The sequence below is a fragment of the Myxine glutinosa genome, chromosome 6, assembly GCF_964187855.1.
Source record: "Myxine glutinosa chromosome 6, kmMyxGlut1.1, whole genome shotgun sequence".
In the NCBI taxonomy this organism is placed as follows: domain Eukaryota; kingdom Metazoa; phylum Chordata; class Myxini; order Myxiniformes; family Myxinidae; genus Myxine; species Myxine glutinosa.
This window is the reverse complement of record NC_136266.1, coordinates 142,884,648-142,908,782: the sequence shown is the minus strand read 5'-3', so window position 1 is coordinate 142,908,782 and position 24,135 is coordinate 142,884,648. Positions and strand designations below refer to the sequence as shown.

The 24,135-nt window shown below is 44.5% G+C and overlaps 1 protein-coding gene across 2 annotated transcripts in view; it reads left to right on the top strand.

Moving 5' to 3' along the window:
- The window catches only part of PRKCI (protein kinase C iota), a 76,380-nt gene that overhangs the window by 28,472 nt on the left and 23,773 nt on the right, over positions 1–24,135 (top strand). For both annotated transcript variants that reach the window (XM_078780630.1, XM_078780629.1), the window contains exons 5-10: positions 137–222; positions 452–583; positions 1,163–1,238; positions 3,617–3,669; positions 3,848–3,991; positions 4,942–5,039. In XM_078780630.1, coding sequence (XP_078636756.1) covers positions 137–222; positions 452–583; positions 1,163–1,238; positions 3,617–3,669; positions 3,848–3,991; positions 4,942–5,039 — 589 coding nt within the window. The remainder of the gene's footprint in view (positions 1–136; positions 223–451; positions 584–1,162; positions 1,239–3,616; positions 3,670–3,847; positions 3,992–4,941; positions 5,040–24,135) is intronic.

The following is a 24,135-nucleotide window of genomic DNA, read 5'->3' as shown; positions in this document are numbered from 1 at the left end:
AAAAGTTTTTACAGCTTTGCCTTTTGAGAGGAGTTTGCGTTCTTCGTATCGTTTGCATCGCCACGTCTCATCAACTTCATTACCAGCTCCACCCGCATGTCTCATCTCCGGTGACCCTCGTGTTTTTCTTTACCAGAGTCCATTTATCGACGTGGAGCGCGAAGATGGCGGAAATTGTACCGTGTCAATGGTCATACATTCCAGGCCAAGAGGTTCAATCGAGTGAGTATTTCATCGCTTTGGTTAAAAGTTCAGTACATAAAGATCATTATCAAAATGACAGCAATGATTCTTGTGGCTTTAACTGCATATCTCGTACCAGAATGTTGCTTTCCTCCACAGGATTCCAACACATATCCATCTGCCCCGACCTTGTGTCTAAACCTTTCCTGATTCTCAACCGTCATCTAATCACTTCCAAATGATTGTCCTATTCTTTGCATCCTTTTAGCGGGCATTTTGCGCTTACTGTGGAGACCGGATCTGGGGCCTGGGCCGCCAAGGCTACAAATGCATCAATTGCAAACTGCTCGTGCATAAACGCTGTCACCGGCTCACACCGACATCGTGTGCTCAGCGACTGGTCAGTGTCAGCGAGTTGAGGGGCTGAGGGGAGGTCGGATGGGGGGAGGGGGGGAGGGGCGTGTTTGAAATTGCTCGTGGTGCAAAACACATTGAAGCCATTGCTCGTTTGTGCTGACCCAAAGTGCACCAGATTTTGGAGTGTTTGGGGCATGAAGTAAAACACTAATTCCATTGGCGTGGAACATTGTTTTATTATAAGAGTTCGCTTACAAGGAGATCATTAGGCCCATATTTGCCTGCGCTATTATTACCAAGCTGTGGTTGTTTGTCCGTGCTTTTAAAATGTTTGGTTTTTGTAAAATGCCGAGCATCATGCAAGGAAGCAGCATGTACCATTTCTTTTTAAATCCTCGGTATTACTTGGCCGAGGTTCGACCAGACCAAATTCAGAGCGGACACTCGAGCCATTACACCAGCGAGGCTGGTACTGTCCCAGAAAAACCTGGAATGGTCTTCCCTGGCGAGGACAGCAAGTTAAGGATGAAATTGTTCAGTCAAATTACAAACTTGTTGAGGAAGACATGGCGACTGCATAATTATAATCGTAACAAATATTTTGATTTGATTTCCGTTGCAGGAACAGTCCACTCTGCCCACATCTATGCATCATGGGAACCGTGACACCGACGACAATGAAAATGACCACAGAGGAGGTAACGGCTTATCGCTCATCTCCCCCGCCCATCCCGCTTAGCGGTTAGGGTGCCGGCTTGGGATCCTAGGATCCTGGGTTCGAATCCCGGTCGATCGCTGAATTAACGCCAGGGGGGTTGACTCAGCCTGTCATCCTTCCGACGTCGGCAAATTGAGTACCAGCTTGCTGGGATGAATGATCCCGGTGTGTACCCCGGTTTAGAATAGGTACACCGTATCCCTGCGCATCGTAAGAGCGTGACCAAGGGTTGGTGTCAGGAAGGGCATCCGGCCATAAAAACATTGCCTCAAACAGGGAACCATGATTGTCATGGGGCTCGCAAGGCTAACCCCCGCTCTAGCGGGGAAAATGGCCTTAAAACGATCATTCATTCATTCATTCATTCCCCCGCCCATCCCCTGCAGTTAGTCATGTGACCGTTTTCAGCTATTGTGAAATGAACTTTATTATTACTATTATTATTATTATTATTCCATTTTACATCTGAGTAAGTCAAATGGCAACTCCCAAGAAGTTGAGGCATGATCGATGCGTTTTCTAACACCTATAAATTGATCTTTGGTAAGTTCAAAATTTTGATTCGTGGGGAAATCTTTTTGCATCTTGCTGGAGAGAAGGCTATTCGTTTATTTTTATTCCGAGTTGATCTTTTAAAGAAAATTAACTCCAAACGGAGATGGGTTTTTCGTTATCCTTGGTCCTGCTTTTAAAAGTGAAGTCCCTGAGCTCACTTTCCACAAATATCCCAGTTTATTACCCGGAGGCAGCCATGCTTTGTCTGGTCACGTGGTTTTTACACACTTTACTGTTTATTCTTTCATTATTATCAATGCTGAAGAATAGCACAATGCTCGTTAATGGTATAATTACAATAGCTTATTATACATATTGTAATGCTTCCAGTCAAACTAAAAACTTGGATATGAAAATGAGTAAACATCCAATTGAATGGGACACAATATATGTCATCTGGACATCCTTCTGCAGCTCTGGGGAAATCCGATGAAGTTGTATTTTGATGGCTTACAGGCAAAAGTCTCAAGTTTATATACGAGGTTACGTTGTGTTAGACATCCCAGGCAATCAACAAAAGTGTTTTTACCACGTGGTCAGGGGCGTCGAGAGCCAGCCCGGGCTCCGAGGCAAACGACCACAGGGCCCCCACCCTTTCTCTCTTTTATAACTTTTAAAGGAACTTTCTTTAATGAAAAACCAAAAAACTTTTTTTTTAAACAAATGGTCACTTTTATTTAGCCGTATGATCGACAATAAAGGAGATAGATGGACGTTTGGACCGATCGAGTCAATTCGCACCCTCGACTGTTGAACACTATTTCTGCATAAGATTGGCAAATGCATAAGAGCCTGGTGTTGGCTTAGCGGTTAGGGTGCCGGCTTGGGATCCTAGGATCCTGGGTTCGAATCCCGATCGATCACTGAATTAACGCCAGGGGGGTTGACTCAGCCTGTCGTCCTTCCGAGGTCGGCAAATTGAGTACCAGCTTGCTGGGATGAATGATCACGGTGTGTACCCCGATTTAGAATAGGTACACCGTATCCCTGCGCATCGTAAGAGCGTGACCAAGGGTTGGCGTCAGGAAGGGCATCCGGCCATAAAAACATTGCCTGAAACAGGGAACCATGATTGTCATGTGGCCCACAAGGCTAACCCCCGCTCCAGCGGGGAAAAATGGCCTTAAAACGATCATTCATTCATTCATTCATTGGCAAAAAAAATACGTGAGAAGATCGTTAATAATTTTTTTTGGACAAAGAGGATATAAACCCATTTCTTTGTAACACACATTTCTGGTTAATAACCATTTTCTGTAAAGTTTGAAGCTGCACCATTAACAGAGGTAAATATCGTTTTGTTTCTGGCAAGAAAGCCGGCAAGGTAAGCAAAATCAGGTTCTGGGTTTAAATGCAATGATGAGGAAATGAGGATGAGCTGATGAGGGGTTTCAATATACTGTTTAAAAAAATTACAGGAGAAGCTCGGGCCCCTCAACGGACCCCAGGCCCTGAGGCAGCGACCCTCCTCTAACCTCTCCCACCTCCCCTCCCCTTCCCGACGCCCCTGCATGTGGTCACTCGGGCCTTTAAACAGTTTCTTGTCACAAGGTGGCACGGCACGTGTCACCACGGGGTTATAAGGCCCACCTCAAACATGTCGATGCTCGGCCATCAGTTTAATGTTTACCGGCGCACTTTTTAAATCGCACATTGCATGTGGAGTGAAATTTTGTAAATTGCAGTTAATTTAAATCTTTGAAAACTTGCGTTTGTTTCACTTTTAAGTAATTGCTTAGTTGAGCAGTTAACTTTCTCGGATGTAAAGATTTCTTTCCTGTGCCTTTTTTGCATCTCACGCAGAAATGTTGAATCAGCCATCAATTCACGATGCAGTCGAGAGATCGGACAAAGAGGTTTGTACCGTTGCTAGCGCCGGTTCCAACTGAAACGTGACCCTTGATACTGAGAGATCAGGTCATCCACCTTGTATTGAAAGTGTTAACGTACGGTGAGCAATTTGCAAATGACAAACACCTTCAAACAGAGGTGATGTTTTGGTCGATTTGCTCTTTGTGTCCGTCGACTCCACAGGTAGGATTTGGATTGTCTGATTTTGACTTGTTACGTGTCATCGGGAGAGGAAGCTACGCCAAGGTGTTGCTGGTTCGATTCAGGAAGAGTGAACGCGTTTATGCTATGAAAGTGATCAAGAAGGAACTCGTCATTGATGATGAGGTGAGGGTGTTGGTGGACGGATTGCAACTATTCCGATCTAAATTATTTTCATTAATGCTTGCTGGGGTTTTCTACAATGAGGTGCGCTTTTATTTTGACCTTCCACCGGGGTGGTATGATATTCACGTAATGATCGTTAAGCATCATGCGTTTCACAGTATGGAGGAACGTAATCCTCCAAGTGAGCTCATTAGGGGTATTAGAGTGAGAACTCCTGCAACTTGGCTTCCCTCACTCCCAAGGAGATATCTAAACGGATTCTGACTTTTTCCATGCACGTTGTATAAAACGACCCCAAGTGGAGAAGATCGCAACACGATCATATAAAAGATGCCAACAACAACAACACAACATGCATTTTAAGGCCATTTTCCCTGCTAGAGAGGGGGTTAGCCATATAAATATGCCATATATAAAATATGCCAGCTGTGGCATATTATCGCATTTGGTAGTAGGTACCCCTTTGTAATGTCAGCTTTAGGATTTCTCTGAATTAACAGCTTCTCTCTCTCTCTCTTTCTCTCTCTCTCTCTTTGTCTCTGTCTCTCTCTCTGTCTCTCTCTCTCTCTCTCTCTCTGTCTCTCTCTCTCTCTCTCTCTCTCTCTCTCTCTCGTTGATGCATCGTACTCTTCACAGAGAGTCGGAACCGTCAAAGCAACTTCCTGTGCAAGGGCTATGCTGGGGTAGTTTGCCATTGCCTTCCCAGGAGTAGTTGGGGCAGGAAATTGGAATTTGTTCATGGTGCCGGTGATAGCTCTCCTACTCTTCGCGAAGGACACCATGGGGTTAAGGTCCACCAACTAATCAGCAGACGAAATGCACAGCTTGATGTTCATCCGAGGGACGGCACACACATTGATGAATCGCCCGGCCTGTGAAATACTGGGATGACAGTTATAGCCATCTCTATCTCCCCTTTACCCTCCTATCTGAAATCACTTGTCTTTCAGGACATAGACTGGGTCCAGACTGAAAAGCATGTGTTTGAGCAAGCTTCTAATCACCCATTCCTGGTGGGACTACATTCATGCTTCCAGACGGAGAGCCGGTGAGGGATGTGGGAGTTGAGGGTTCCGTAGAAAGGGTGGGGTACCGTGTACTTTGTGTCATTTCTCTGCCATAATAAACCGAACATGTAGCATTGAAAATGTAATTTTTGAAGGCTGTTCCAGCGTTCATTCCAAGTGCCCTTTTGGCACGAGGGATGTGCAGAACACCTGATTGCAAGTTTCTGCGTAACAAAATTGTTTCATGCAATAATCCTTCAGCACATGCAACATGTGCATCCTGAGATTTTCTGAGGCGACATGAGGCATTTTGAGCAAACTTGAAACAGTCTTTCTGAGAGACCATTGTGTGAATCATCCAAAAATCTCACCGCGATTACATTATTTAAGAAACTATTACAATTCCATGTCTGTCAGAAAATTAGAGGAATCAGATCATTGGACACCTTCAACCAGGGTATCCCATTAACCATGTTGCAAGGATCTTTAACGTGAGGAGAGAAACTGTTTATGACCTTCGAAGACATTATCAAGCTACAGGATCAACAGGGATATGACGCTGAATAACGACTCTCACTCAAGAAGGATAAACTTGCATGACCCATTTACACATTTGGTTTAAAACTGCTGAGAGTACAGCAAACACACTCCCTGAACCTCCAGGATAAGTATCAACACCGTCTTGAGGTGTCTCTGTGATACTGGGATCTGTGCTAGTTGGCCTGTTCATCATCTACCGCGAAAACAAGTCATCCTCCGCGAATTATATACAGTAAAACTTCCTCCAACGCGGGGGATACGTTCTGGAATAACCTCATGTTGGAGGAATTCGCGTTGGAGGAATCATTAAGCGTATGGGTAAATTGGGGATATGTTCCAGGCTCCCAAAAAACTGACCCTAAAACAGACTTTCTTGCCTTTTTTTACATATTTCTTTGTATGGAATGGTGCAGCATTATTAAATATACATTAAAATAAGTGTTAGTATCATAATAGTACTGTATTATTGCAAAATAACCCACCTTATTGTGAGGTGGTTGTTGGAGGTTTGGGTGATGATGATCGACGATGGGAGCCATAATGATCTGAGTGGGAGCCATAATGATCGCCGTAAGCTCACTTGATGGCGGCAGGTTTGGAGATGGTGACAGGTGGCAGCTTGTGCCGCACGTGTATATAAATTAAATAGTAATTAAGCAAGGTAATAAGGAATAAGGAAAAAGAATAAAATCTTTGGGGAAACGCCGGCCGTTTTTGTCACAATTAATCCAGAATATAAAATCGAACTGCGATCGCCGATGACGGCAAATGGCGACTCGTATCATCGTATATATAAATTAAATATTAATTAACCCTTGTCCACACAAGGCGGGTCTTTTTAGCCTTGTATTCAGCCTAAAAACACCTGCCTTGTATGTACAAGTGTTAAGTAAAGTACACTACAGTAACGAGGAATAAGAATAATATAAATCTTTGGGAAAACACCAGCCACGATCGCGTAAATGCAAAACACACCCTCGCGTTGGGGACGTTTTGACGCATTTAATTCAGCGCGTAAATTGGAAACCGCGTTCGAGGAAGTTTTACTGTAATGCAAACGCTTCATTAAATTGATTACAGTTTGAAATTTACGGTAAAGCATCATCAGAGATGTGACACAATGAAAACGCTTCGGGGGATGTTCCATCAGCTGCGAAAACATGTCAAACCCGCGAATTATAGAATGCAAATGCTTCATTAAATCTATTACCCATTGAAATTAGCATATTGGCTCAATACCCACAATGCTCTCAATCCTTCATATTGTTACGGATCCGGGGGACGGCACTCCCGTTAGCAAGGGGGGGTTAAGCCCCATGTCTTGTTAAGCTGGCCATCCGACCGGTCCTGGGGGTATGACGTCACGCCCTGTCAGCGCTGAATAGGGTAGTAGGCCAATTATTCCTATGACCTAAGTACCAGTGCCTTCCAGTACGCGAGGAAATACTCCCGCCCGGGCCGCAGCGTAATAGTAGGATTGCGCCGAGAGAAGCGAGCTGCGACGCGGGCCTTTAACAAAGGACTAAACCCGATTATAAGCGGTCCTGCCGAAATCGCGCCACAGGTACTCAATAGGGAAAACGCGAAGACGATCGGACGAGAAAGAAACCAAAGTAAGAGGAGGAACAGGTATTTATTAATTACTATACAAAACCAAAGAAACCAAAGGAGAAATGAAAGCAATATACAGAAGAAGAAGAAGACACAGAGCAAATCCTTAAACAGTCTTACTTATAGTCTTTCTTTCGGCAGGTCGGTCGGTCTTTCGGTCTTTCGGCAGGACCCCGGACAACACAAACAGCACAAACTCACGTACACAAATGGGGATTTCAGGCAGGAGTGGCTGGAGGAGATGGTTCAGGTATGGCGTCCAGGTAGCTTGTTCTCCGGTCCCCAACTCGCACCGCGAAGCAGATGAACCAAACGGCAGGAGCTCTTTGCGTGTCGTTTGGCGTGTGCGGGACTATCACAGGGCAACGGTAGGCTGGCTTCGGCGGTTACCCTCGTGGCTCAGCCGCATACGTAATAAACGAACAGTTCAATCAACCGCGAACAATGCGCTCTTCAGTCGCTCAATGCGTTCTCTCAATACCGTTCGCTCGTGATGCGTGACCCCCTTCTCATCGCCAGTGAACTCGCCGATCGCCTCTCCTCACTCATCTGCCTAAGCAGTCCCTCGCAGTCCCTTTTATTGGCCTTGGCCGTATCAAGCCGCCGGCCCCGCTGACACGCCTACTGGTGGGCTCACCTTGGCGATGGTTGGTAAGGGCTCTCTGACTCCACCTTTGATGACGAGGTGGTGCCACGCCCGTGATTTGGCGGCTCCTCCCCCCTTCTTCTCCGATCTTGGCCTCGTGTGCAATGGAGTTTTGGGGCATGGTGATGCCAACGAAACAGCCCAATGCAACAGCGGCGATCGCCGCCGAAAACAGCCCAATGCAATGGCGACGAATGCCAACTTACTGGCACTTTGAAGAGACGATTGGGGCATTGAAAGGGGCCTATCTTATTTGATTGATGCAACGTAGAGTCAACTATTGGAAACACAGCCTTACCTGGAACACATAATAATGACATAACTATAGAGAGGGCCTATGATTCGCTACGTGTTGCAATGTAGACTAACTAGGGGACGACCTTTGACCTTTACAAGAAATGGAGGTATTTACAAAAAATTATTTACAAAGGGCATATTTACACAATTTACAAAGTGCAGGGTTCTCAGAACCCTAAAAATATACAGATTGTCCTTGATTTCGATCATTGTTCTCGTCCCATTGCTTTGACCTGTGTTTTTGACTTGCACTGCTCATCCTTCAATAATGGCTCCCAAGTGCAACACACCAGTGCCGGAGATGCGTCGACTATCACGAGGCAGAAGAAAGTCATGAGTCTTCGCCAGAAAGTGGAGCTGTTCGACCGGCCTTCAGGAGGAGAGAGTGCGGCCTCTGTGGGCAAGCATTATGGCATCAACGAATCCACCATTCACTACATACGGAAGAAGGAGAAGGCGATTCGTGAGAATCTTTCAGTGAGCACTGTATCGAGTATGAAGGTGGTCACCCATGCCCGGGATGTCCACATAGAAAGGATGGAGAAGGCTCTCAGCATATGGATCGAGGACAACACGCAGAAGAGTATGCCTTTGAGTGGACTTGTCATTCGCGAAAAGGCCAAGCAAATTTACGATCATCTGTCTGATGCGGGTGGTGCCAGCACGAGTAATGCGCTGAGTGATGATGGTACAAGCAGCGTGACTTCATTCACTGCAAGCAGAGGATGGTTCCATTGTTTCAAGGAGCCGTACTTTCTAAAAAATGTGAAGCTCTCAGGGGAGCATGCCTCTGCGGACCACAAGGCGGTAAAAATGTTCCCTGCGCAACACGTGAGGCTGATCGAAGAGAAGGGATACCTCCCAGAGCAGGTGTTCAACACTGACGCAACTAGCCTCTTCTGGAAAAAAAATATGCCCACAAGAACTTTCATCTCGAAACGCGAGGAGACAGCATCGGGATTAAAGACTGCCAAGGACCGGGTATATCTTCTCCTCTGTAAATGCAAAAGGGGACGTCATGATGAAACCCATGATGTTGTACCGTTCTCCGGACCGGCATGCTCTCAAGGGCAAGAACAAGCAAACTCTTCCGTGTTTTGGAGGGCCACTAGGATGGCCTGGGTGACAGCAGCAACCTTCTTGGACTGGTTCCATAATTGTTTCGTCCCTCAGGTGGAGAGGTACATGGTGGGCAAAAACCTTGCTCCTGGACAACACTCTAGGCCACCCCGCGAACCTGGACGTGGCTCACCCGAACGTCGGGGTGATCTTCCTGCCACCCAACACCACCTCCCTCATCCAGCCACTCGACCAAGGTGTGATTTCAATGTTTAAAACGTATCACACCTGTTGCACCTTTCACCACATTTTGGATGCGATGGAGTCCGACCCAGGGATCACCGTCAGGCAGTGTTGGAAGGATTTCAACATTGCCCATTGCATCGGCGCCATAAAGGAGTCGCTGGATGAGGTAAACGCCTCCACCATAAACGCGTGCTGGTACAACCTGTGGCCACTGGCAGTCAGAAACTTTACTGGCTTTCCCGATAACACTGAGGAGAGGCATGTGATTGTCGGGTTGGCACGGCAGTTGGGAGGGGAAGGATTTGATGACATGCAGACTGAGGAGTTGGAGGATCTCATTGCCTCACATGGCGACAACCTCACCGAGGAGGAGTTGGAGGCCATTATAAGGGTTTCTGAGGAGGAGGAGGCAGGCAGTGATGACGAAGAGGTGCCGAGGTCAAACCTCACAGTCCAGTTCCTGGGTGAGTTGCTGCATGGCATGCGGGCGCTTGTCGACAAGTTGGAAGATGCTGACCCACTGACCCAGTCATGAAGACGTACTTCAAGTCCAAGAGGGGCTTGGATGATTTGCTTCTCCCCTACAAAGAGCTGCATTGACACCTGTGGCAATCTGCCAGGCAGCTATCCTTTACCAATTTCTTTCACCCTGCTCTCTCCACCTCAACACCACCAGCACCCTGCTCTCCTGCTGCCCTCTCATTGTCCTCACCAGCGTCCTCACAAACACCCTCAACTGCTGCCTGTCCTGCCTCTCCCTCAGTGCACGATGTTGCAGGACTATCATTTGGGTCATCCGCAGAGTTCGAAGAATTCATGGGATTTTAATTCATCACCACCATCATCATCATCATCATTTGAAAGTTGCGTGTGTTTGTAAAATAAAAAATTTAAACGTTACATGATGGTGTTGTGTTTGTTTTTGTCCCCCGTCGCACCGCCCCTCCGTCCGTGTGTCCCGTCCGTCCGTCCGTGCGTGCGTGCGTGCGTAAGCGAAGGACCGCATTCGAATTTGGTGTGTGGGTGCAACCCACGTCAAAATCCAAGATGGCCGCCACCATGTATGTCTGATGCCATGTATGTCTGAACCTTGTGAGCGGAATATCTTGAAAAATAAGTGAAGTACCAACTTCTAATCTGGTGTGTGGGTGTATCTAGGCATAAGGAAGAACACTATTGAAAATTGGGTCGTCACATCAAAATCTAAGATGGCCGCCACCATATATATGTCTGAATCTTGTGAGCGAAATATCTTGAAAAATAAGCGAAGTACCAACTTCTAATCTGGTGTGTGGGTGTATCTAGGCATAAGGAAGAACCCTATTGAAAATTGGGTCGTCACATCAAAATCCAAGATGGCCGCCGCCATGTATGTCTGAACCTTGTGAGCTGAATATCTTGAAAAATAAGCGACGTACCAACTTCTAATCTTGTGTGTGGGTGTATCTAGGCACAAGGAAGAACGCTATTGAAAATTGGGTCGCCACGTCAAAATCTAAGATGGCCGCCACCATATATATGTCTGAACCTTGTGAGCGGAATATCTTAAAAAATTAGCGTAGTACCAACTTCTAATCTGGTGTGTGGGTGTATCTAGGCATAGGGAACAATGCTATTGAAAATTGGGTCGCCACGTCAAAATCCAAGATGGCCACCACCATATATATGTCTGAACCTTGTGAGCGAAATATCTTGAAATTTAAGCGAAGTACCAACTTCTAATCTGGTGTGTCGGTGTATCTCGGCATAAGGAAGAAGGCTATTGAAAATTGGGTCGCCACGTCATAATCCAAGATGGCTGCCGCCTTGTATGTCTGAACCTTGTGAGCGGAATATCTTGAAAAATAAGCGAAGTACCAACTTCTAATCTGGTGCGTGGTTGTATCTAGGCATAAGGAAGAAGGCTATTGAAAATTGGCTCGCCCGTCAAAATCCAAGATGGCCGCCACCATATATATGTCTGAACCTTGTGAGCGAAATATCTTGAAAAATAAACGAACTACTAACTTCTAATCTGGTGTGTGGGTGTACCTACGCATAAGGAAGAACACTATTGAAAATTGGGTCGCCACGTCAAAATCCAAGATGGCCGCCACCATATATATGTCTGAACCTTGTGAGCGAAATATCTTGAAAAATAAACGAACTACTAACTTCTAATCTGGTGTGTGGGTGTATCTAGGCATAGGGAAGAATGTTATTGAAAATTGGGTCGCCACGTCAAAATTCAAGATGGCCGCCGCCATGTATGTCTGAACCTTGTGAGCGGAATATCTTGAAAAATAAGCAAAGTACCAACTTCTAATCTGGTGTGTGCGTGTATCTAGGCATAAGGCAGAACGCTATTGAAAATTGGGTCGCCATGTCAAAATCCAAGATGGCCGCCTTGCGTCTTCCACTTTGTCAATTCACATCACTTCACCGACGGGGGACCTAGGCGTAACGCTTGTCCCCATTGAAACAATGCAGTGGCAAACATTCATGGGATTTACATCGACCTTCGCGGGATTTTCATCGACCTTCGCGGGTTTTGTCTCGCCATTTCTGTGACTTTCCTCAACCTTTGCGGATTATCTTCAACATTCTCAGGATTTGCGTCACCATTCACGGGTTTTGCCTTGCCGTTCACGGGTTGGTCCTCTCTATTCGTGGATTTTCACGACTCAGGAACGTATTCCCACTTTTTCCATTGGAACAATGCCCCGCTATTCATGGGTTTCGCTCTTCGTGGATTTTCCAGGAACGTATCCCCCGCGAATAGCGGGGTCCGACTGTGTATGTGTGTGTATATATATATATATATATAGCGGGGTCCGACTGTGTATGTGTGTGTATATATATATATATATATATATATATATATATATATATATATATATATATATATATATTTGTTTGTGCTGGTGCTACCAGTGACTCCCAGGAAAGACTGGGTGGCGACCAGGAATAGGCTGGTGACACTGGAGAGACAGCATCGGGGGCAGGTGGCCTTGTCAGAGCCGGATGGGTTGTGTGCGTAAGGTGGGTGAGGAGGAGGTACAGCAACGCAGTGCCTTTAAAAAGGGCACACGTAAGATGGCCGGGAGAAACAGCAAGGTAGCAAGCCACAGTGTTGTATGTCCTGGGGTTGTTGCATAATATTTAATATATATATATATATATATATATTTACAGTCGTGGCCAAAAATATTGGCACCCTTGCACTAAAAATAATAACAATTTTCTCAAAAAATAAGTTGAAATTGGCAAAAGTATTTGGTCTCCACAATTATTTATTTCACTGTTACTATTACAGAACCTTTGTTTTTGTTTCAGAACTTAATATATCCTTTTAAATCAGAAAATAAAAATAAATGGCATTGACAAAATTATCAACACCCTAGACTTAATATTTGGTAGCGCACACAGCCTTTGGACAAAATAACTATATTCAAGCGCTTCCTATGGCCATGAATGAGCTTCCTACACGTCTCTACTGGCAGTTTGGCCCACTCTTCTTGTTTAAACTGGTCTATTTCTCCCAGATTTGAAGGGTGCCTTCTCCCAACTGCTGTTTTCTGATCTCTCCACAGGTGTTCAATGGGATTTACATCTGCACTCATTTCTGGCCACTTCAGAACAGTCCAGCGTTTTGTCTTGAACCATTGCTGGGTGCTTTTTGAAGTGTGTTTGGGGTCATTGTTCTGCTGCAAGACGCATGACCATTGACGGAGACCCAGCTTTCTGACACTGGGTTGAACATTGTGCTCCAAAATGCCTTGGTAATCTCCTGATTTCATGATGCCATGCTCACATTCAAGGCACCCAATGCCAAAGGCAGCTCAGAAACCCCAAAACATCACTGAACCTCCTCCATGTTTAACTGTAAGGAAGGTGTTCTTTTCTTTGAAGGGTTCAATTTGTTTTCTGTAAACAGAGATGATGTGCTTTACCAAAAAGCTCTAATTCGGTCTCATCTGTCCACAGGACATTCTCCCAGAAGGATTTTGGCTTGTTGATGTGTGTTTTGGGAAACTCCAGTCAGGCTTTCTTTTGTCTCTCTCAGCAGTGGGGTCCTCCTGGGTCTCCTTCCATAGAACCCCCTTTCATTGAGTTTGTGACGGATGGTGCGAGTTGAAACTGTCTTACCTTGTGTCTGAAGATCAGCTTTAATCTGTTTAGCAGTTGATCGATGTGCTTTCTCCACCATTCAAACAATCCTTCGCTGCAATCTTCGATCAAGTTTTCTCTTGCGGCCACGTCCAGGGAGGCTGGCTGCAGTGCCATGGGCCTTAAACTTCCTGATAACATTGCATACGGTGGACACAGGAACATCAAGGTCTCTGGAGATGGACTTGTAGCCTTGAGATTGTCCATGCTTGGCTATAATCTTGTGTCTGACCTCCTCAGTCAATTCTCTGGTTTTCTTTCTTTTCTCCATGCTCAATGCGGTACACACAGTGACACAAAACAGCTGAATGACTACTTTTCTCTTTTCAAATTGATTAAATGAGTGATTTTTATATTGCAGGCACGTGCAATTCACCACAGGTGAGTTCAATTCCAAAGTAAAGGAGAATCACCTGCTTGAAATCTAATTCTTTCTAACAACTTCTAAAAGGTGCCAATAATATTGTCTGGGCCATTTTAGGATTTCTGTGTGGAATAAGCTTAGATTTCGTAATCTTTTCAGCTTTTTTTGTTTTCTTCCACTGCAAACCAAAGAAATACATATATTTAAGAAATACATACCAAAATATTTTTTAAGTTCAACAATTTTCTAGAAGAAATGGTGCATTCTTTGAAAGAAGTGCAAGGGTGCCAATATTTTTGGCCACGACTGTATGTATATATATATACATATATATATACATACATATATTTATATATATATATTTAGATATATATATTTATTTATTTATATATTTATTTATTTATTTATATATATATTTATTTATATATGTACAGACTTGGCATTTAATATGGAATATTTTTTTTGTGGGGGTGAACTTACTTTTCAGGATGACTTAGAACCAAAAGTTCATTGGAATTATGTTGAAATTATTCTCGATTTTGTTAATGTGACCTTTAAAAGAAAGAAAAACCACATTTGACATTTCGAAGCAAATAAATTGATCCTTGAAAGTGATGTAAACTGATATCGAACTCAATTCACGGACAGTACTGTGTTAAACTTCTGTACGTTTTCCAGAAGTATCTCTTTATTTTGCACATTAGCCAAAAAAAATTTCAACAAAAACAAAAGCTAAATTATGACTGGGATTACGGACAGTAAAATTACAGTTCAGTACTTCGTGTAACCCCCACGAGCATTCAGGAGAGCACGCACACGTCGAGGCATGCTGTTCACGAGATTTGCCAAGGTTTGGACAGGAATCGCTTGCCATGCAGTGACAATAGTCTGCTGCAATTCATGCACAGAGGTAGGCTGCTGGTCCAAGTTGTCGATTTGACGCATTAATTCTGCCCACAAGTTCTCTATCGGATTCATATCCAGGGACATGGCAGGCCACTCCATATGCTCTACACCACGGTCAGCAAGAAAGTGTTGGATCATGCGAGCACGATGAGGCCGTGCATTGTCATCTTGGAAGACGGCGTTTCCTCGAAAGGCTGCACGAGCAAATGGAAGCAATGTTTCTTCCAGAATGACCCCGTACTTGAACTGGTTCAGGTTTCCATTCAGAACAACCAGGTCAGTTTTGCCCCCTGCATGAAAAGCAGCCCAAACAGTCACCCCACCACCTCCAGCTTGGACTCTTGGCACTATACAATCTTCGTTGTGGGCTTCATGCACTTGTCTGCGCACTCGGATGCGGCCATCTTGACAATAGACTAGAAATCTAGACTCGTCACTGAAGGTCACGTGATTCCAGTGTCCTGGCTGCCATTGACGTTGCTCTCTGGCCCACTGCAATCGGCGCTGGCTGTGTTGTCTGGTCAGGCGTGGCTTTCTCAGGGGATGCCTGGCACGATAGCCTGCTTGAACCAGTCGTTGGTTGACTAGCCTTCTTGATACAGGCACATTTGTCAGTTGCTGCCACTCAGCCCTAAGCCGATTAGCTGACTTGGTACGCCCATTGCAGACTAACCGGTGCAGCTGGCGATCATCCCTCCTTGTGGTTCTGCGGGGACGTCCTGGCCTCGGTATTGGAGTAGGGACACCCCTCTGAGCATTTCGTTTCAGGATCTTTGACACCTGACCTTGAGTGATGCCATACTGCCGAGCAATAGCACGCTGTTTCATGCCAGAATTTCGTAAAGCCACCACTCCATGACAAACAGCATTGTCAAGTTGACGGACCATCTCCAGAGGAAGCGGCAATAACTTTTTTAGATGTGCAGCAGTTGTTTTCCACTAATACAGAACGCAACAACCCTTATATAACCGATTGTGAAGCCAATCATAAAATGTACCTGTCCTTACATTTTGTCACGCCACCTGTGATATAATCCTGTTATTGACTTCTTGCTGCGAAAGACAATCAGTGACATGGTTCTTTCAACAAAGACATCACCGAAGGGTAAAATAAACTTACCAGATTGATATACTGAGTTCAGAAAGTAAACCCGTCAAGAAAAAAAAAAAATTCCATATTAAATGCCATGTCTGTGTATATTTTTAAATATATATATATATATATATTTATTTATATATATTATATATTGTCGCGCGTCCGCCTTTGATTAATATCAGGCGGTCACGGATGCCGATCGCGAAGGCCTTAACCCCTGAGGCGAAAACCCAATGGCGGACTCCGGAACCACAAAGCTACACCAAAGCGCGCGGGATGGAGGGGGGCGTCGAGACCCCTTGCATTCTTACCTGTTCTCGGGGCATCTCCAATGCTGCTGCAAATTAAATAAATCACACGGAAAACTGCGTTCAGGAATATACAGTCACGGGAAAAAGTAAGTACACCCCATGTAAAGTTTTGACCTTTTCAGCATATTTCAAGTCAAAACTTTTGAAAAAGTCAAAACTTTACATGGGGTGTACTTACTTTTTCACGTGACTGTATACAGAAGATAATACAAGGGTTTATTACAAATAAAAGCAAGGACAGGAAAATACACGCCGATAATAAAATAAGGTGACTAAATTGGGATCCCACACACCGACTCCAGAAACAAGAACAAAGGAATGGATTAACAAAAGAAACACGTTCGTTATGTGCGTCTGTGGTGTACGAGCTTATCTGTCTCTTGTCGTCTTGTCTTTGGCTGCCGCCGAACACGGCTCCGTTCGGCCCCGATGCACCCTCGAGGCCTCACTCCAAGCTCCACCAGCGCCGATCGCACACCACGAGGTCCCTCGCTCCAAACTCCAAAGCACCGAGCACCGCTCCAAACACCAGCACCACGAAAAAGCACCGCGTGTCCAACGCGGGCTGGCGACTCCAAACGAGGTCAAAAGCAAGCGAACTCCACCCGGGGCCACAACCCAACTCGGGCTGCGGAAGACGAAGAAGACCGAGCGCCGCTAGAGACTGCCGGAGCACGAGCGTAGATGTCCAAACACCAAGAGAGCAACTCCACTACTGGTCAACTCCTCTGCTTGCCAACTCACTCACTCCACTGCGGCTCAAGACTCACTGCCAGAAGCAACTGCTCTGAACCAACTGCTGCGCAACTCACTCTCAACCAACTCCCGCGCACCAACTCTCAACCAACTATCGCGCACCAACTCTCAACCAACTACCGCGCAACTCACTCACTCCTTCTCCCAAAGTCCTCCCGCCCCTCGTATCACTCCGTGGCGGTGACGTCAGCCTTGGCACGATGCCAACCAGTGGCCTCCACCGAATCACAGGCCTGTGGTGTGGTCATAGCACGTGGCAATCGAGGTGGATAGGCCTGTCGGAGGTGTAAATGGCGGCGGCCATTATCGGCGGTGTCCTGGCCTGGTTTCCTTTTGCCGGTTCTCTTTCACAGTCATGTCAGGGAAGGACGTTACTTAGTGTTGCAATAAGGACCTGTCAGAATGTCTATGTGGTTGCGGTGCCAAAAGGGACAAAGGTTTGGCTAACTAGGTGAGGACACACAGGGGCGCTACTCTTTAATCCCTAACTCTACTTAACACACGAACCTCCTGGTAGGTTCACAAGTATACATCTTACCCGACAAAACGCCTACACATGAAGAACTTATTACAGGTAGTTTTCCTTACTGCAACACACGAAGCATGTTACCTACTCGGATCTATCTGCTCTACATATCACTACCACATCGACATAACAATATATATATTGATATATGTGTATATATACAGTCATACCCCCATTTTACGCCATTTCGGCCTATGTCAAATCCGACTTTACGCCACTCTTCTAGAGTAAATTTCAGTTCAGCGAACGTCATTATGTGCGACTTTACGTCACTCCTACGGACGTGAAAAAAATTAAACAATTTAAACAATTGGATGTTTTAACGTTTTAACGATCCGTTGTTTTAACGTTGATGTTTTAACGATGGAAACAATTTAAAATACAATAAAAAGCACATTAAAAATCTAAAAAAATGTACGTACAGTATACGTACGCGTAGCTGAGCTGGTTCTCATTCAAAACAAAGGCGACGCCATATGCATTTTGTCACGTGCTTGCTTTGCCTTTCGCTGGTATTTTTGTGATTATTCCTTTACTGTGTAAGGGTTCCTTTACTGTGTAAAACAACCAACGTAACATGGCAGCGGTGAAACATGACGATGCCGGCTCGGACGTACAGTATACGTTTGTGTATATATATATATATATATATATATATATATATATATATATATATATATATATATATATATATATATATATATATATATATATATATATACTGTATATACACAAATATATATACACACATATATATATACATATATATATACATATATATACATATACGCACATATATATATATATATATATATATATATATATATATATATATATATATATATATATATATATACATACACACAAATACACAAATATATACACAAATATATACACAAATATATATATATATATATATATATATATATATATATATATATATATATATATATATATATATATGTATGTATATATATATATATATATATATATATATATATATATATATATATATATATATATATATATATATATATATATAGGCAGGACCCAGTACCTCCAATGACGGGGGCTCATAGTGCGAGAGGACTGGGGGGTGATAGTGGGAGATAGTGTCCAATGTAGAGGGATGGTAGCTCTACCATCCCTCACGTTGGGGCAAAGGAGCAGTAGATTTATGGGGTTTGGCAGTGTGAACTAGCCGAGGGCAGGCTAGGATATTGTTAGGGATTTATAAGGATGACAATAGGAGACCGAGATTTAAGTAGAGACATTGATACAGGCAGAGGGGACGTAGTCAGATTAGAAGGATGTTAATGACAAGGGAAGTGCTTAGTATAAGGGAAGACAGGGAAAGCACAAGTATTAGAGGGAAGTAGTTAGTTAGATGATGCTGTGTGTGTGTAATTGTGGTTGCCTCTTGGGCTTGGTGAAATGAGGCATTGGTCGAGAATGGTTGTGTGTGAGAGAATCTGGTCATCGTTGAACTTGGCGAAATGAGGCAATGGTCTGGGTTGACCGGAGAAAGTGTATGAGTGGTGTATTGAGGACATGTGTAATGGTGTTGAGTGATTGACTTGCATGGGGTGCAAGTGGATAAATGGAGAGAATACTTGGTGTGTGGGAATAAATGGTGTGTGGAGTGAGTGGTGTGGAATGAGTGGTGTGGAGTGCGTGGTGTGGAGTGCATGGTGCGAAGGAGTGGATGGGGGAGGATGGACCCCTTCACGAATACGCGGGGAGGGTAGTTTAAAGTTAGGTAGAGGGAGTAGGTAAATCGTTTGGAAATTGACATCTGTGGTGCAGGGAGTAGCAAGAAGTGCTTGGTTGGGTGCATGAGTATGTGGAATGGCCCGACCGATAGAAAACAACGGAGGGACTCCCGACGGGGAGCGGCAAAGATTCAGGGCGAAGCCGCAGCCTCCTCCAGTTATTTACTCTAGTTTTACGAATTACGGTGTTTGTCTTCATTTTAAGGCATTTTTAAGACATTACGCCCGGTTTATGTCAAAAACCGAGTTACGTCACGGCTTATGGAACCAATTAATGACATAGGCCGGGGTATTACTGTATATATATTTATTTATATGTATACACAAAGAATTAAGTTAAGCACCCCCCCGTTTTTTTACAACCTCGCACATTACAAGTTTGTTGTCGTCAAAACAGTGTAATATACCCATGATATTGCTATATTTTCTGGAGAAGTGATATTATGGTCACATAAAAACATAACAATCATGCCGTTTTCAATATTTTATTCTGAATAATTTAAGGTGAAATTTTTTGGGAATTTTAGGCATATTTTCACCTCAATTTAAGTATGGAGCTATAGGTCCATCACGGACAGTGTGGATGACGTTTATGTTTTCTAACGTACAGTCATTGTTCTGAGAAGACCTCTAGCGATCTTTGCGTCAATAACGTGTGTAGGACCCACGTGATCGGATCACTGACTCAACCCTACGTCTCATAGACCCTGTAAGCCGTCGTATGCGTTGCTGTGGCAGGTTGTTCCATTCCCGATGTAATGCACGTTCCAATTCATCCAGATTGGCTATTGGAGGGACCATCTTCGCAATTTGTCGTCCCAACATGTCCCAAACGTGCTCGAGGGGGTTCAGGTCAGGACTGTACGCAGGCCAGGGGATGGTTGTCACAGCACCTTGCTCCATCCGATCACGTGGGTCCTACACACGTTATTGACGCAAAGATCGCTAGAGGTCTTCTCAGAACAATGACTGTACGTTAGAAAACATAAACGTCATCCACACTGTCCGTGATGGACCTATAGCTCCATACTTAAATTGAGGTGAAAATATGCCTAAAATTCCCAAAAAATTTCACCTTAAATTATTCAGAATAAAATATTGAAAACGGCATGATTGTTATGTTTTTATGTGACCATAATATCACTTCTCCAGAAAATATAGCAATATCATGGGTATATTACACTGTTTTGACGACAACAAACTTGTAATGTGCGAGGTTGTAAAAAAACGGGGGGGTGCTTAACTTAATTCTTTGTGTATATATATATTTATATATCTATGTATGCGTGTGTGGGGGTTACCCCATTGGGACATAATCCACTGGCACGGGACCAGTGGGGCTGTTGATGGCAGGGGCGTGGCGTGCGCTCGGTTGTCGGAGCCACGCCCCCTAACGAGTGATTTTGTGTTATAAAAGATGCATGATTTCCGGTCGCGAGTTAGTTCTGTTGGAATAAAGGAGCTTTGAACAAGTTAAGAAGTGTCTCGCCTTCGCGTTGTCCGCAACCTCTACACGTGTGTATATTTTTACAAAAATGGCATGGGGTTAATTATTTAGTAGTTGCATCCTAATGAGTGTATGCAAATAAGCTTTTGCAATCCCCATTTAGCATCGACCAGAATCGTATGTGTAGTTAGATTCCTTGTGTCTTCTCTTTCTCCCATGTTCCGTCCCTGTTTAATCCCTAAATCACCCTCATTGCAATTTCCAAACATAAATCCCACTCTACTCATGGCTGGTACACGTATGTTACCACGGAGCCTCGAACACGGGGTTTTACAACCGTGGTGGTTCATGCATTCTACCTCGCACAACCGGGACATCGACAGTGCATGCACATGCTCATGACCCACGCAGGGCGGGGGCGAGAGGGGGTCCATACATGGTGGGAAGAAAGCACCTCGCGGTCTTTTCTCTAGTTTGCGTTTGACTGAAAATCTCCTGTACCTGAACCATTTGACTCACAAAATACTCGCCAACTGATTGGTTCTTAGATTTGTGATGCACAAAACAAATACTTTAAAGGTTAAGTCAATAGTAATTATGACATAAAATGGTTGTGCTAGCTCTCCCACTTACCTTTGAGCAAAAGGTCAAGCTGAGGTCAAATGAAATGTGCAATTGTGACTTCATAGCAAAACCCTGAAAAGTAGAGTTAACTCTTGTTACCTTTATTAATGGTGCTGAGGATTATCTATTTGTGCTGGACAGTATAACTCCAGTTGAATATTTTACATTGGCCCGAAATGGGATTTGAATCACTGTGACCTGACTTTGGAGATACAAATTCAGGTCAGAGGTCGTTGAAGGTCAAATTTTATTTTTGTCCAGAATCCTGAATTTATCTCAATTTGAATAAGACTAGGGCATGCCCGTACTATATATAAGCTAGGACGTGCCCGTACGTGGGTGCCCGTTCCTTGCCAAAAAATAAAAAAATAAAAAATTTGTGTAGGGGTGTGTGTGTGTAAACATCCTAGGGCGTGCCCGTACGTGGGTGCAAAAAAACATGCGTGCAAACAACAACAACAAAAAAAAACTTTGAAACCACGTGGCAGTAACGACCACAGAACCCCCCCCCCCCTCTATTTACATGAATGGTTTGGTCCATTCGCAACGACCACAGAACCCCCCCCCCCTCTATTTACATGCAATGGTTTGGTCCAAAGCGAACGGCTTGCAGTGTTTGGTAAAGAAATCGCCATAGCTCGGTAAGTAATTGTCCGATTAATATGAAACCTTGAAAAGGCACATCCTCGGGTCCCCAGCAATATACCTGGCAAGTTTAAAGTATATCGGACCCGTGGTTGTCGAGAAACAGCGGTCACAGACAAACAAACGTACAAATGTACAAACAAACACACAGAGATTACTGGAATTATAGATAGATATGCAACCACTGGTTGATTAATTATTGTTCCTGATTTATCAACTATCTTTCTTGGACAAACCACATTTCAAAGTTGGCTTCCAAAGCCAGCCGCCGACTGGGAATCCTCGTGCAGTCCTTCCTTGGCACACCTGAACTCTTATCCACCTACAAGGCCTTTATCCGCAGCTTGATGGAGTACCGCTCTCGCATCTGTGCTAGCTCCCCTGCCTCACATCTTGTTCAGCTTGACGCTGTGGAAACCAAGGCCTTCAAGATCATTGGAACCTCCCACAATGAAGCCAAGTCCATGGGCCTACTGCTTCGCCATCACAGACAGGTCGGTGGTCTCTGTCTTCTACCACTTCCTTTGTGGTCTTGCACCCTCTCCTCTTGTTTCCCTGTTGTCCTACCTTCAATTGGAAATACTAGGGCATGCCCGTACTATATATATATCTAAAATTATATCCCCCCCCTCTATTTACATGAAATGGTTTGGTCCATTCGCAACGCCAAAGCGAACGGCGAACGGCTTGCGAGTACGGTGACAATCCCCCCCCCTCTATTTACATGAAATGGTTTGGTCCATTCGCAACGACCACAGAACCCCCCCCTCTATTTACATGAAATGGTTTGGCCCATTCGCAACGCCAAAGCGAACGGCGAACGGCTAAATCGCCATAGCTCGCCCGTACGTGGGTGCCCGTTCCTTGCCAAAAAAAACAAAAAACGCTACCCGTACGCTCTACCCCGCCCGTACGCCCGTAAACAAAAAAAACAACGCTCTTCGCTTCCGCCCTTCGCTCTGACTGAATTGGGAGAAATAATGCGCATAAGAAATCGAGAAATTATTATTTTCTCCGGAAGAAATCGAATTACGAACCGTAATGGCGCAGGCTCTCGGGCTCGCAACAACGCGTCCTGTGATTGGCTGCCGGAAGTGAAGTCTTCACTGTCGCAAATGTGAAGCGATGAATACGATGAATCGCAAATTAGTTTTTATTAGTTTTAAAACATAGTTTAACGGCAACATAGTTTGCCGACGGGAAATAAATGAATACGCTCTCAAATGTGCCATCCGAGGCAGAGTCTGTTCGCCACGTTCGGCACACGTGATAGCTCGCTGCTCTCTGATTGGTTGAATCGTTTTTTGGACATAGCTCGGTAACTACTTCTGCGATTAATTTAAAACCTTGAAAAGGCACATCCTCGGGTCCCCAGCAATATACCTGGCAAGTTTCAAGTATATCGGACCGGTAGTTGTCGAGAAACAGCGGTCACAGACAAACATACAAACATACAAACATACAAACATACAAACATACAAACAAACATACACACAGAGATTAGTGGAATTATAGATAGATGCAAGCTTGAGGTGCAGTTCCAGTGCATCACTGGTTGGGGGTAACGTCTCTCGGTAGATGTTGTTTTGCTGAATGAACGATATCCTTCAGGTAGTTTCTTCATGGACGGCGAGGTTTCACACCGTTGTAACACATTGTAGAATGTTTTCCTTCTGGAAATGAAGCTCTCCGGCCCAACTATTTGAAGTTCCTCACGATTTTCCGATATACTTTCCATATCATAGACAAGACCTAAATGAGACCATCCAGCAATTTATGGCAGAGTTCTTGGAGACTGAAATCTGTAGAATGGTGTCTCTCCTTCTTCGCTCGCCTTTCAAACTCAATTCGGCATCGGGTGTGATGTCTGCCTTCAGCGGTACACCAGCTCTCTGAACTGGCATAACAAAATCATCCTGGCAAAGGTGAAGGATCCTCTCGGATATGCTCATAGTCATGATGTTACATAGGTTGGCTTTGTCCTTTTGTTGACAAAATGTACAAAGGTCCCAATTAATTGGCGGACATTTGCATCGATGGCCTTGGTTAGAAGAGTCCAATGTCTGGTCATCGTTTCCACTGCTCGTTCCTGCCGAAGGCTTGCTATTCTCTTGTGTTGACCTTTCTCCGCAGCCTGTTCAA